The 14896-nt window shown below is 36.0% G+C and overlaps 1 protein-coding gene and 1 pseudogene across 1 annotated transcript; one reads left to right on the top strand and one right to left on the bottom strand.

Annotated features, from left to right (window-relative positions):
• Positions 1 to 5293: 5293 nt before the first annotated feature.
• On the bottom strand, positions 5294 to 9396 carry LOC107782311 (putative myosin-binding protein 5). The gene is made up of 5 exons (XM_016603186.2): positions 8739 to 9396; positions 8109 to 8470; positions 6809 to 7678; positions 6344 to 6568; positions 5294 to 5629 (listed from the first exon to the last, which is right to left on the bottom strand). Exons 1-4 carry the CDS (start codon positions 9107 to 9109, stop codon positions 6345 to 6347), a joined length of 1827 nt encoding a protein of 608 aa, XP_016458672.1. The 5' UTR covers positions 9110 to 9396; the 3' UTR covers positions 5294 to 5629; position 6344.
• Positions 9397 to 12522: 3126 nt separating this feature from the next.
• Positions 12523 to 14257, top strand: LOC107782309 (protein FAR1-RELATED SEQUENCE 11-like; annotated as a pseudogene).
• The last annotated feature ends 639 nt before the right edge of the window (positions 14258 to 14896 follow it).

Raw genomic sequence — 14896 nt, 5'->3', positions numbered from 1 at the left:
AAAGGAAAAATGTAGTAAAAAATTTGATATGTCAAATGTTATTTTTGTCGTTGTCTTGGTGTTTTACCAAATGCTAATTGCTAAGAATGTTACACAACTTGTTTAGTCCTTTTCTTTTTTTCTTTTTTTTTCTAAGGAATATGAACCTTCTTTTTTGTATTTTCTTTTTCTCACTCTATACGTTCTAACTTGTAGGATAATTTTACTCGTTCAAGAGTTAAATAATTTTTTCTTTAGCCATGATATTTTTATATATATTTTTAATTATAAGAAGCTTAATTCATAGTAGTAGTATTTTTGTGTAGTCTCTAATTATACATATTTTATTTTAAAAAAAATTAAAAGAGATTAATGTCTAAATTTAGAATGGAAATTAGAAGCTTTTAACTTTTTTATCCAAACTCATAAGCTACAATTGTTCTATTGTTCTTCTCTTTTCTGTTGGTACCTAATTTTATTTTTAAAAGTCATTCATTTGACCTTGCATTCCCTGTTTTCACCATGACACACTCCCCCAACCCCTCCCCCCCAACCCCCAACACACACACACAAATATACCCTGGGACTAAGGACCAAAACAGAGGCGGAGTCAGAATTTTAAGTTTGTGGGTTCGGTATTCTAATCTTTTTAAGTTACTAGATTCTACATTAATAAATTGTCCATATTCAATGAGTTTTTAAGACAAATACAGTTTGAACCAAAAGTTACTTGGTTCAATCGACTCCGCAGTTGGCACTCTGCCTCTACCCCTGACCAGAAAATGCCTTTTGTTTTCCACTCTTCATCGGTGTGGGGTCCATCCCCATAATGAAAAAGAAAAAAAAAAGGAATGTTAAATTCCATAACAGGTTTTGCCAAATCGATTTTGGCAACAATTTGCATTCTTGCAAATTGGCAAATTGCAACACCAACTTGCTAAAGCCAATCAATTTAATTGGTTGAAGAAGCCGGCCATTTCTCCTATAAAGGGGGGCTATCTGCTTCTCATTTTATAACACACAGAAAGAGAAGCAACACAGTAATTGCAGAGAGTATTTCTTGGGCATTGTGAGAAATAGATTATGTAAGAAAAATAGAGAGTGTGAGCGAGATATTGTAGTGAGGTGAGAATCTCAAAAGAGGTTATTTCTTTTGAGTGTATAGTGGTTCCTGGAGTATTTACTTGAAACTACGGAGTGTAAAATTCCCCATTATAGTGGACTACTTTGCTCCTCTCGGGTCCGTAATTTTTTTTCCTTATTTAAAAGAGTTTTTCACGTTAAAGTCTTTGTGTTCTTGTTGTTCTTTTTGTTGATTACTGTATCTCGGTATTATGTTATTATTCCATTATTATTACCGTGAATATTATTTATGTGGGGAGTTTATTCCCAATAACTGGTATCAGAGCACAGGTTTTGCTCGTTCACAAAAATAATGTTCACGGTCGGTACTATACTCGATGAAAAATAAAATGTTTGGAGTAAAGTACGAGGTAGTAAAATTCAACGGAGATAGCGGTTTCTCAACATTGCAAAGAAGGATGAGGGATCTGCTCATCCAACAAGGATTACACAAGGTATTAAATAGTGATGCCCAGAAACCTGATACCATAAAAGTAGGGGATTGAGCTGACTTTGATGAAAAGGCTACTAGTGCAATCAAGTTGCACTTATCAGATGACGTTATAAAATAACATCATTGATGAAGATAGTGCATGTGGCATTTGGACAAGGTTGGAAAGCCTATACATGTCCAAAGCACCGACAAATAAATTTTACCTTAAGAAGCAATTGTATGCCCTACATATGGGTGAAGGTACAAATTTTTTGTCATATTTAAATGTGTTTAATGTATTAATCGCGCAGCTTATCAACCTCAGAGTAAAGATCGAGGAAAAAGATAAAGTCATCTTTCTTTTGAACTCATTGCCATCTTCGTACGATAATTTGGCAACAACCATCCTGCACGACAAAATCACTATTGAGTTGAAGGACGTCACATCGACACTTCTACTCAATGAAAAGATGAGAAAGAAACCTGAAAATCAAGAATATGCTCTCGTCACAGAAGGTAGAGGCATGAGTTACCAAAGGAGTTTGAGCAATATGGTAGATCCGAAGGTCATGGAAAGTCCAAGAACCGATCCAAATCAAAAGCCAGAAATTGCTACAATTGCGATCAACCGAGTCACTTCAAAAGAGATTGCCCGAATCTAAGAAAGGACAAAGGTGAAAGCAGTGGCCAGAAGAATGACGACAACATAATCACCATGGTGCAAAAAAAATGATAATGTTATTATCTTTATAAATGAGGAAGAAGAATGCATGCACTTGGCAGGTCCAAAGTCGGAATGAGTGATTGACACAACTGCATCTTACCATGCCACACAAGTAAGAGATTTTTTTTTACAGATATGTAGCAGGTGATTTCGACACTGTGAGAATGGGTAACACGAGTTACTCAAAGATTGCGGGGATCGGTGACATTTGTATCAAGACAAATGTCGGATGCACGTTAGTTCTAAAGGACGTGCGGCATGTACCTGATTTGCGAATGAACTTAATCTCAGGAATAGCTTTGGACCGAGATGGATACAAGAACTATTTTGAAAATCAAAAGTGGAGACTTACCAAAGGATCATTGATAATTGTAAATGGAGTTGCTCATGGCACGCTGTACAAGACAAATGCAGAAATATGCTGAAATGAATTGAATGTTGCACAAGATGAGATTTCTGCAGATTTGTGGCACAAAAAAATGGGTCATATGAGCGAGAAGGTATTGCAGATTATTGCCAAGAAATCATTCATCTCTTTTGCCAAAAATACAACGGTAAAACCTTGTGACTATTGTTTATTTTGTAAGCAACATAGAGTCTCATTTCAGACATTGTCTGAAAGAAAATTGAATAAAATTGATTTTGTATATTCTGATGTTTGTGGTCCAATGAAAATTGAATCGATGGGCGGTAATAAATATTTTGTTACTTTTAATGATGATGCTTCACGAAAATTGTGGGTTTATACCTTGAAAACTAAAGATCAGGTATTTTAAGTTTTCAGAAGTTTAATGCTCTAGTGGAAAGTGAGACATGCCAAAATCTAAAGCGTCTCCGAACTAATAATGAAGTGAGTACACTTCAAGAGAATTTGGAGAGTATTGCTCAAGTCATAGGATCAGACATGAAAAGACAATTCCTGGAACCCCACAACACAATGGTGTAGCTAAGAGGATGAACCGCACCATTGTTGAGAAGGTGAGAAGTATGCTCAGAACAGCTAAGCTGCCTAAGTCATTCTGGGGTGAAGCAGTTCAGACAGTCTGTTACCTGATCAATAGGAGTCCATTAGTTCCATTGGAGTTTGATATCCTAAAGAGAGTTTGGACCAACAAGGAGGTGTCCTACTCACATCTGAAGTTGTTCGGTTGTAGAGCTTTTGCACATGTACCAAAGGAGCATAGAATAAAGTTGGATAATAAATTTGTTCGCTGCATATTCATCGAATATGGAGATGAAGAGTTCGGGTACAGATTGTGAGATTTTGTAAAGAAAAAGGTCATCAGAAGTAGAGATGTAATCTTCCTAGAAAGTGAAGTTAGAGTTGTAGATGATCATTCAGAGAGGCCCAAGAATGATATAATCCCTAATCTTGTTACCATTCTTTCTACTTCTAACGATCCCACAAGTGCAGAAAGTAGGACCGACGAGGTTGCCGAGTAGAGGGAGCAACTCGGTGAGGTTATTGAGCAAGGGGAGCAACTTAATGATGATGTCAAGCAAGTAGAGTACCCCACTAAGGGAGAAGAACAACCTCAACCTTTGAGGAGATCAGAAAGGCCAATGGTAGAGTCATGCAGGTACCCTTCCACAGAGTATGTCCTCATCGGTGATACGGGGGGAGCTAGAAGTCTTAAAAAAGAGGTGTTGTTCCATCCAGAAAAAAATTAGTGGATGAAAATCATTCAAGAAGAGATATAATCTCTACAGAAAAATGACACGTACAAGCTGTTAAACTTCCAAAGGGTAAAAGACCACTCAAATGCAAATGGTCTTTAAACTCAAGAAAGATGGAAAGGGTAAGCTGGTCAAATACAAAGCTCGATTGATGGTAAAAGGTTTCGAACAGAAGAAGGGTATTGATTTTCATGAAATTTTCTCACCTGTTGTCAAAATGGAGCAATTTTGTGCGTAGCAACTAGCCTAGATCTTGAAGTGGAACAGTTAGACGTGAAAACTGCATTTCTTCATGGAGATTTGGAATATGAGATTTATATGGAGCAACCAGAAGGATTTAAAGTAGCTGGAAAGAAACACATGATGTGCAAATTGAATAAGAGTCTTTATGGGTTGAAGCATACACCAAGAAAGCGGTACAAAAAGTTTGACTCATTCATGAAAAGTCAAACTTACATGAAGACCTATACTGATCCATGTGTATACTTCAAAAGATTTTCTGACAATAACTTTATTATTTTGTTGTTGTATGTGGATGACATGTTAATTGTAGGAAAAGACAAGGAGCTGATCGCAAAGTTGAAGGGAGATTTGTCTAAGTCATTTGATATGAAGGACTTGGGCCCAGCACAACAAATTCTGGGAATGAAGATTGTTCGAGAGCGAATAAGTAGAAAGTTGTGGCTGTCTCAGGAGAAGTAAATTGAACGTGTAGTGGAATGCTTCAATACGAAGAGTGCTAAGTCAGTCAGCACACCTCTTGCTAGTCATATGAAGTTGAGCAAGAAGATGTGTTCTACAGCAATGGAGGAAAAGGAGAGCCCTCGAGCTTCCTTGCAGCATAGCAGTAATAACAGTTAAACTAGCACTCTCTTCCCAGTCAAACGCATTGACCGACTATGAGAGTTGATGGTCTACTATATGAGATATAAGCTCACATCCGGCTCTATTGTAGGAAAGATCATAGTAAAATGCATTTATTTGAATTACTGGTTAATTAACTTGTTAGTTGCATCGATAAATATTCATCAGAACAAGGTAAAGTTAATTGTTACTTGGAACAAAATTTAACGTAGATAACATTAAGGACTGACATTTACGTATAAATGCACACATACTAGCACGTTAAAAATCAGAAGTAATACAATTGATTCTTATAATAATATAACTAAATAAAGTTGTCTCTATTTTTTTTTTTAGCAAAACTTATGGAGTTCAAATTAATGTATGCAATATCGTATTGGTCAGTTTATTCAATAAAAATAGCTGGAAATAGCACTTGGCATTTTTGGCACTATGAAGTTGAACCTGGTAACTGTTTGATAATTCAATGAAACTGAGAGAATTTCCAAGTGCACTCAACACGAAAAAATCTAAATGGAATAATCAAAAATCACAACCATGAGAAAGTCTTTCATTATCTATAGATTTGTGTGTGTAATATAAATGAAAAACTATGTATGTATTTATGTTTGTATGTTTACATATAATGTTTAACAACATTAGTTCTTCATTCTCCACCAGAGTAGCTTCTGAAATCTTCATAAAGTCGATCATCACGAGTGTTACTTTTCCCTCAATTGCCAAGTCCAAACGAAACGATTCATGGCTTCTCGGTTTTTCCACTTGGACTAAGCTAAGTTGAGTAGCTTGCTGGATTATACCAGAGTTGTCTGGTTCCTTGCCAATTTCACCTGCAAATGAAATTGGTTAAGTGTGCTCTCATACCCCTAGAAGTTTTAGACACAAGAGTGCAATTAATCATATGCCAAATTACACAAGGTATGTGTAGCTATAGTTATCATATACTAGAGTATTTTTCAAGCCATAATCAACGGATACACTTATTGTTCACAACTTTTAAAAAACAAAGCAGACGAGCTGAAGTGAGAAATCGAAAATCAACCCTAAGAAATCCTCTAGCTAGGTGAGGATCATCTTGGAAAACTCTAAGCTCAGCGGATAGGGCCATAGGGCCTGTTGCTTTCCCCCAGTAATTAAGGTTCTGCTGACTAATAGCAGCATTCATCTTTTTGCCTTTTGCTCTCGTAGTGAAAGTGACTAAGAAATGGACATGAACCGTGCATTGCAAACTGAATCTTTCAGCAACTCCACAATTGAATATACATTACCAATAGAGTTCAGTTAACAACAGAAACAATGCCTATATTCCAAGCGAGTTAAGGTCGGCTATATGAATCCTCAGTGTACCAATAGAGTTCAGTTGCAGGCTAAGAAGAGCATTAATCTTTTTATACCTCGTGAACACGGCCTGAATATTTTATATGATACATAGCCATCTATGCTAGTTCCTCCCATTTGTCCGCTTCAAATAAATTGTAGTACCTCTGGGAGGAAGATACATACATCAAGTCAAATAAAAAAGGAAATCGCTATTGAGAAATCACCTTATTTGGACTGAATACCAGCATCTGCATTAGCTGATGATGTATTGACCGAGCGTCTTAGCTTCTGCAGATGTTGAGCTATCTCAGTTAAGAGTTTGCTTCCTTCATCACTGCTCTGTAATGTCATCGCAGCATGTTTTAAGAAGCCGCTTTCTGCTTCAATGGATCTCAACCTCTCTCCAATTAATGACACTTCTCTTGTGAGAGTCACCTTATTATCGCTTCCTGCCAGCATTTGAAAACAATGGTTAGTTTATATGCAGTCTTTGAAACATCAAATGAAAGAGATTAACTTCTCTACATCGATGTTTACACTATCATGTCACATAAATGATAACTACAACTGTACATAATAAGTGATTACCTGGAAAATAAAGAGGATAACATGCGATAACAAGTTAAGTTATACTAATAGTGTAAAATATCTTTGCACTATCAGTTTGAAAAGAATACAGTTTCATGTACCTTTTTCTTCAGTCATGTTTGGTTCCAACATATGAGATCCTTCTTCAGGAGATGTTTTAATTTTCTCTACAACATCTGTCAACAAACCCATAAGATAAGATCTCTGTTTCTCAAAATCAAGTTGTGAATCATCCACATTGACCCCTCCATGTTCCCCGGAACACTGAAATGGACGCTCGTTTACTCTATGCCGATCTACTTCATCCAAGCTGGCACAATCTGATCTCTCACTAATAGATGATAAACACTGAGATTTCAGTTCTTGATAATCTTCATCAGCATCAACTTCACAAACTTCACTACCTACTATCTTTATATGTCCATATTTTTCCCTATAAGTCTCAAGTTCAGCTTCTAACACCTTCATCTCTTCCTCTTTCTTCAAAAGCTCGTCGTTCATGAACTGCAACGCCTCTTGATCATATTCCGCTTGCTCTTCCATCATTCGCTGATACTGAAATGCTTCCATTTCAACAGCTGCTTTCTCGGCTTGCAAACGAGTGATCATAGCCATTGCATTATTCGCTGCAATAGCAGATGCACTTCTTTCTTCGTCTAATTCCATGTATAGTGCCACTAGAGACTTACGGTCCAAATGAACCTGCTTTTTCAACCGATGCAAGATGTCGTCTTCTAATTCGTTCAATGCACTACTTGTGTCATTAGCCTCTGAAGTGACTTCAATTTTATCACTAAGCCATGACTTTCTGGGCCTGTGACGAGACAACCTAGGACTTTCTTGAGCTGAGTCTGTCAATGGGATTCCAAAAAATTTGTTTCTTGTACAATTTGGGGTTTTGCAGGGGGCTTCATGTGTGATTTCGGAATGTGCTAGCACTGGCATAGTAGCAGCTTTCACATCCTCTTTACCTGGGATGCATTTAAGAAAACTCAACGTTATTGTCATGCCAACAACCTAAGCATTTACACGTAACAAGAAGGATCGAGATGTAGACATGGTAGAGAGAAAATTTCCTATTCTATCTGTTTCATTTCAATACTTAATAATTTGTCTTAAGTCTTTGCATCTCACTCTTATCCTTATACTAATATACAATCTTGGACCAAATCAAAGTACCAACCTAAAAGCCTCTTTATAAATAGTTTCTTTTCGTTACACAAAAAAAAACAATCTCTCTGCCTTCTTGAATATAGGGGTAAAGTCTGCGTACACACTATCCTTCCCAGACCCCACTTGTGGGATTAACTGGGTTTTTTGTTGTTGTTGTTGTTACACAAAGAATGTTGAGAAATCAATTAACTGAAGGAAAAGAAAGTGGTAGGACAATTAGTGGATTACCTGCATTTGAGGGGCCTTCATCATCTGGGATGAACTTGAGCTCTGTGTAGCGAATGCGAGGCGATTCAACATGGCGCGTTTCCTCAATATTTCTCCACGCACCTAATAATGGAGCTCTAGGAGAAGCTCGAGGAGAAGGTGCAGGAGCTTGAGAATAAGACCTTCCATTTATTGATGTGTTCCTTGCATATTTGGACCTCATTTTTAGAGGCTCCCCACAACAAGAACACCTATGTACTATACCCTTCTCTATTTGGATGATCTCATCTAATTCCTTCTTCCCTGTTTTCATTGAAACTTTCATATCATCCCCTACAAAGCAATCAATGTCCTTGTGCAAAATCCCAGCTAGTGACTTGTACCTGTTGAAGACGACGTAGCTTATTAAACAAAAGTGTGTTGTCTCGAATTTTAGATAAGATAATCACACAATTTAACATGATATCAGTAGAGGTCTTGGGTTCAAATATCACCATTACCAAGTACGAAAAATATTTCCATGTGCTTGGTTCATAATACAAGAATTAGGCTTACACGTACGTTAAGAAATAAATACTCCTAATTAAATGAAAATGCCCTTTATCTAACGGTTTAAACTTTTAGATGAGGTAGTCGTCAATTTAACAATACCTATGGCAATCGGCATCTTTCTCGGTTGCAAATGACAAAAGGCAGCCTTCACACATATTCTTGATTTCAGATAGCTTCTTGTGAACGTAGCAATACGCAAGGGAAGAAAGGTCCTTCTTGTGAACATCACAGATGGAATCATTGTAATAGAAATTTGAGTTCCTATGCACAAGAACGTGATCTATCCTCGTGCAAAGCAAGCATGGGATATTTAATTCAAAGAACTTGGCGAATTCATTGGCAAAAAATGCAAGAAATCCATCAATGAAAAGCGTAATGATCAACACCCATTCAAGAATAGCATACAGGAAGAAATGTACAAATTTTCCCAACTTCTGATCAACAAAGCACTTGAATGATCCTGAAGTCATTACTACTTTAATTATATAATAAGGTTTTAACTAAAATACCCCAAGATTCAAAACTAGGAATATACTTCATGAACATCTAGAATTAGATTATTGATTAGAAATGAAGAAGAAGTGTGATATTTAAAAAAAATGGAAGGTATATGATATGAGGAGATAGATCATGATCTTGGTGGAAAAATTAGTAAACCCCAGATCATGATATCCATTTTTCTTGTTTCTGCATTTGCATGTATGTATGAACCAAATAAAAACTGATCGCCTAATTCAAAGGTTCCAAAAAAGTGGGACGGTGGCATTCATTTCAGCTATATACAATAAAATTGGCACCTTTTTTTTTTGTTTTTAAAAAAAAATGGTTGGTGGATCATTTACCTGAATTAACAGTCGTCCTTTCTCTTCGCTTCGATTAATGCACGACGATCTCCTACCACATGGGCAACCTATTGTATATGGCCTTTTTATTTTTGTTTTAAACTGTTGGTCCATAAAATTAAGGGAAAAGGGTCATATTGCTCCTTTACTGTGCAAAAAAGATCAAATTTAACCCCCGTTATACTACTGGCACAAAAATATCCTCGCCGTTAGACAAGTGACTCAAATATACTCTTCCTCCGTCATGGCTATCCAATATGGAGACCCAATCAGATGTGACACTGACATTTAATAAAGTGGATACCACCTGACATGCCATATCACCGCCCCAGACTCATTTTACCCTTTCCCTCCATCTCTTCTTTTCCCACTAGCACTTTCTTCCTCTCCAACACCACACTCGCCATCAATACCACCATGAGCACCTCCATCTTCACCATGGTGGCAGTGTGGATTTGATCAGTCCGTTGATGTGAGCTAGGGAGAATGTAACAAAGTTGGGTGAGAGTACTTATGGTAATTTTGTCCATTGTTAAAGTCTAAATTTTGATGAAGACAATGTCAATAGTCAATGCTTATAAGACTCTCTAGCAAGTGGTGCATCGAAAGACTGGGCTGAGGCTAGAGCTTTCTTGTTTGGGATCAAGTGGTGCATCGAAAGGAGATATAACTTGATCATTGGTAAAACTGAATCCCAGTTACAAAATTGTATCTCTGGCAGCTGGTCGGTTCCGTGGAGAATCAAAGAGGCAGTCCAAGAAATTAGGAAGCTCATTAATAGACAAGGAATGTTCACCAACTACTATTTCAGAGAGGCTAATAAAGTTGCGGACAAATTGGCTTCTCTAAGCCATAGTCAGGAGAACCTGTACTTTTGTGCAAACTTTTGCTCATTACCTGGTCAGATTAAAGGGATGCTGAACACGGATAGATGGCAGCTTCCCTCATTTCGAGTCAAGAAGAGGAAACCAACTATGCTTACCTATGAGCCACCTTGAATCTTCAACTTTATTGCCACTTATTTTTGGGTTATCCCTCTAGATTCCATAGCATTTCTTATCAAATTGTAAGACCTGCTAGTCCACTCTCCCAAATGTACAAGGAGGTAAGGCCTAGTCCCCCTTCAGCAACTGCTTTTTGCACACAGTGGCAATAAAATTATTTTTAAATATTAAAAAAAATACTATCTAGCAAGTAATATATATATATAGAGAGAGGGGGGGGGGGGGGTTTAGGTTAGCATTGTGCATATTTGATTTCGCGAAAATGCCCTAATTATTTGAGGGCCACCACATTAAGCTTAAGGTTTTTTTTTGTCCTCGTCCAAATTCCACAATATCCCTAAAAAATAAACCCAAATAAGTCAGATCTCTTGCATCTTCCACGCTAGAACTGTTCTGGCGGGAATATTTTCATTCTATTTTCCATCTCTGGCCATGGTTCTTCCCAAGTTCTAAGAGGTTTTTTTTTTGTTTCAGTAACTTTTCTCGCCAAATATCTTGACGAATATTGTAACAAAGGTAAGAGTTTAATATTCTTATGCTAGCAAGTAATATATATATATATATATATATATGTAGAGATGGGTTTTGCTAACCTACTACATAGTTGTAGTAGGTTAGCATTGTATGCATATTTGATTTCGCGAAAATGCTCTAATTATTTGAGGGCCACCACATTAAGCTTAAGGTTTTTTTTGTCCTCGTCCAAATTCCACAATTTCCCTAAAAAATAAACCCAAATAAGTCAGATCTCTTGCATCTTCCATGCTAGAACTGTTCTGGCGGGAATATTTTCATTCTATTTTCCTTCTCTAGCCATGGTTCTTCCCAAGTTCTAAGAGGTTTTTTTTTTTGTTTCAGTAACTTTTCTCGCCAAATATCTTGACGAATATTGTAACAAAGGTAAGAGTTTAATATTCTTATGCTAGCAAGTAATATATATATTTCAGTAACTTTTCTCGCCAAATATCTTGACGAATATTGTAACAAAGGTAAGAGTTTAATATTCTTATGCTAGCAAGTAATATATATATATATATATATATATATATATATATATATATATAGAGAGAGAGAGAGAGAGAGAGAGAGAGAGAGAGAGAGAGAGAGAGAGAGAGAGAGAGAGAGAGAGAGAGAGAGCTACTACATAGTTATAGTAGGTTAGCATTGTATGCATATTTGATTTCGCGAAAATGCCCTAATTATTTGAGGGCCACCACATTAAGCTTAAGGTTTTTTTTGTCCTCGTCCAAATTCCACAATTTCCCTAAAAAATAAACCCAAATAAGTCAGATCTCTTGCATCTTCCACGCTAGAACTGTTCTGGCGGGAATATTTTTATTCTATTTTCCATCTCTGGCCATGGTTCTTCCCAAGTTCTAAGAGGTTTTTTTTTTTGTTTCAGTAACTTTTCTCGCCAAATATCTTGACGAATATTGTAACAAAGGTAAGAGTTTAATATTCTATGTCTCATCTTTTTCTGTTCATAAACATGGTGTAAATTTTTTTCTTTTCAATTTGTTTATGCCCACCATTTTATTTGTCCTTGTTTTGAATCAAACGATCTGTATTGATAAAATTTTGTACTTTTGTTGGCTTTAAATACAAGTGCTTAATAATACTTCAATGGATTTTACAGTAGGTGTCTCAAGAAGTCATTGTCCATGTGGTGATAGTGAATGCTATATTAATGGAGAAATTACTGAAAGATCAAATGAAGAACTTAGACATAAAAATGTTGACATGGATAACAGTGATTTGTACAAGGGCAAAGTGTTTAATAGTGATGATGAAGCTTATAATTGCTATGTAAATTTTGCTAAACAAATTAGTTTCTCAGTTAGACGCCATCGCTACTTTGGAAGTGCAAAACGTCCTATGGGAATTTATAGGAGAGATTATGTTTGTCATCGAGCCGATAGCCCTCATCCTCATAAGGTTGTGGAAAAAGAGCGACAACGAGATCAAAAATCTTTTAGATGCAATTGTAATACTAAGATGCGTGTTGCTAAAGAAATCATTGACGGAGTCACTCATTAGATGGCAACGTATTTTGATAATGTCCACAACATGAACTATTAAATGATAAGGAGGTGAACTTTATTCATGTTTATCGAATTTTTGATATTATTGATCAAAAAAGGATTACACTTCTTGTAAAAACTTGAAGTTCAATGTGTTTAATCCGAAGAGTGCTTGAACTAGAAAATGGTGTAGATGTAGGCCAATTGCCTTTTAAAGAAAAAGATATCAGGAATTTTATACAATCAGAAAGTTGTACCAATATTGAATATGATGCTTCAGAGATATTAAAAATTTGCAAGAGTTTGAAAGACAAAGATGTTGATTTCCAATATGATTTCATAGTTGATGCATGTCAAAGACTTGAGAATATCATTTGGGCATTTGGGGACTTTATTCATGCTTATGGGCTTTTTGGAGATGTAGTTATTTTTTATACTACTTATCGATTAAATCGTTATGAGATGCCGCTGGAAGTTTGGGTTGGCGTGAACAATCATGGAAATACCATTTTCTTTGGTTGCGTTCTGTTAAGAAATGAGAATGCCTCTTCCTTTTCATGGGCACTAAAGGTGAATATCATTTATTCTCAAAATTTATTATTTTTAATATTTCTTAGTTTATTGCTAATGTCTATTTATTTTACAGAGTTTTTTATGGCTTATGAATGGAAAACATTCACAAACCATATTAAGTGATCAAGTTCTTGGTTTAATAGAAGCGATCGCTAATGAATTGCCTCTCACAAAACATGCCTATTGTATATGGCATATTACACCCAAGCTCTCTACTTGGTTTTCTTTTGTCCTTGGTTCAAGGTATCTGCAATTTAAATCTGAATTCCATAGGCTTTATGAAATTGGTAGCATAGAAGAATTTGAGTATCAGTGGGATAAATTGATTACAAAATTTGATCTTGAATTATATTGGTATATCAAATTGCTACAAGCAAATCGTGCATCATGGGCATTACCATACTTGAAAGGATATTTTTTGCTGGTATGACAATAACTGGATGCTCAGAATCTATTGATGCATATTTGAAAAGAATTTTACATGCAAAAACTAGTTTGAAAGAATTTGTTGAGCATGCTGGTACATCGGTCAGTATAAGAAACCGTGATGGCGAAGAATTTGTTGAGCATGTTTCTCCCGTGCATTCTCACATGGATCTTATATTATGCGCCACTACAACATGGTGGACGTTTTGTCTATTGGAATCCACTAGAAGAGATTGTTCAATATTCTTTCCAAGAGTTTGAATTTTCAAGTATTTTGTGCAGGCATTCTATTCGAGTACTTAATGCTCATAACTATTTTATGTTGCTAGAGAAGTACTTGTTGGCTAGATGGAGGCAAGAAAATTCATTGGTACTAAAGTTTTCTCATATGATGAATCTCAGTAATGATGATAATGAGTTCCAAAGTCTTCAATCTATAGTTAGAGATTTGACTCGTGAATCAGTAAAGACGAAAGGTCGTCTTGATTGTGCCAAAAGGAAATTAGAATAAGTGCTGCAAATTGTTCAATGTCTTTGCTGAAAATGAACATATCATTGTTGATACCGAACATACTGATATTAGCCAATCTACAGAACATAGTTCTCCAGAGGAAGATTATCACATTGAAAATCCCCAACAATCTCAGACAAAAGGAAGGAAGAAAGGGAAAAGGTTAGTTGGTGGTGTTGAAGCTGCTAACAAACCAAGATACTGTCATGTTCCTAATTGTGGTGGAACTGATCATGACTGAAGAAAATTTCCTCTAAAAAAAAAACAGTTGAAACTCCAATATCTCAATTTCCCAACAAGAGGTGATCCAATTGTTATGGAGTTGTAACTTGTTAATAGGTAGTAGTGTAGAAATCATAAATTGCAACAACTCATTTTTTGATTATGGACAGGAAACTTTTTGCTAACTGAAAGAATCTTTTGTATATTTCTTAAAATGATTAAGATGATTACAAGAGGAGGGGACTTCAGGCCTAACCTCCAATATTTACAAAGTTCATAAATAAGCTATTAGTTTCTACGGACCACAATCATAGAGGAGACTCTCCTCCCTATTTCAAGAATTACAAGTTCTATAAATATAAAAACTTGTAGAGCTTCCGCAGTATCAAACATTTCAGCAGTCGCACCCTCCAACTTCTTAGTTTCATGCTTTGTACAATCATAAGCTTGTAAAACTCAAGACAATCAGTCCATGGGTAAAAATTAGTTGCAACCTGAGAATCTCTGGAAAGAAAAGTTTTAGTTCATCAGACATAGTTCATGAGAGCACATAACAGAACTTAATGTCTTAATAGACAATCACAACTTAAACAATATTCCTACGTTGCAAACCATAATTAACATTGCAAATCTTAAGTATTATTTACTAGATTAGGCA

Source organism: Nicotiana tabacum, chromosome 22, assembly GCF_000715075.1.
Source record: "Nicotiana tabacum cultivar K326 chromosome 22, ASM71507v2, whole genome shotgun sequence".
In the NCBI taxonomy this organism is placed as follows: Eukaryota; Viridiplantae; Streptophyta; class Magnoliopsida; order Solanales; family Solanaceae; genus Nicotiana; species Nicotiana tabacum.
The sequence above is the reverse complement of the archived record's forward strand: the minus strand, read 5'-3'. Positions and strand labels throughout refer to the sequence as shown.

Excerpts from the sequence above, each read along its gene's own strand:
- LOC107782311 (XM_016603186.2), bottom strand. The coding sequence starts at position 9,109 with ATGACTTCAGGATCATTCAAGTGCTTTGTTGATCAGAAGTTGGGAAAA. Across the intron at positions 8,471-8,738 it reads AAAGATGCCGATTGCCATAG|GTACAAGTCACTAGCTGGGA; the intron begins GTATTGTTAAAT and ends CGTCTTCAACAG. Across the intron at positions 7,679-8,108 it reads TGAAGGCCCCTCAAATGCAG|GTAAAGAGGATGTGAAAGCT; the intron begins GTAATCCACTAA and ends AATGCATCCCAG.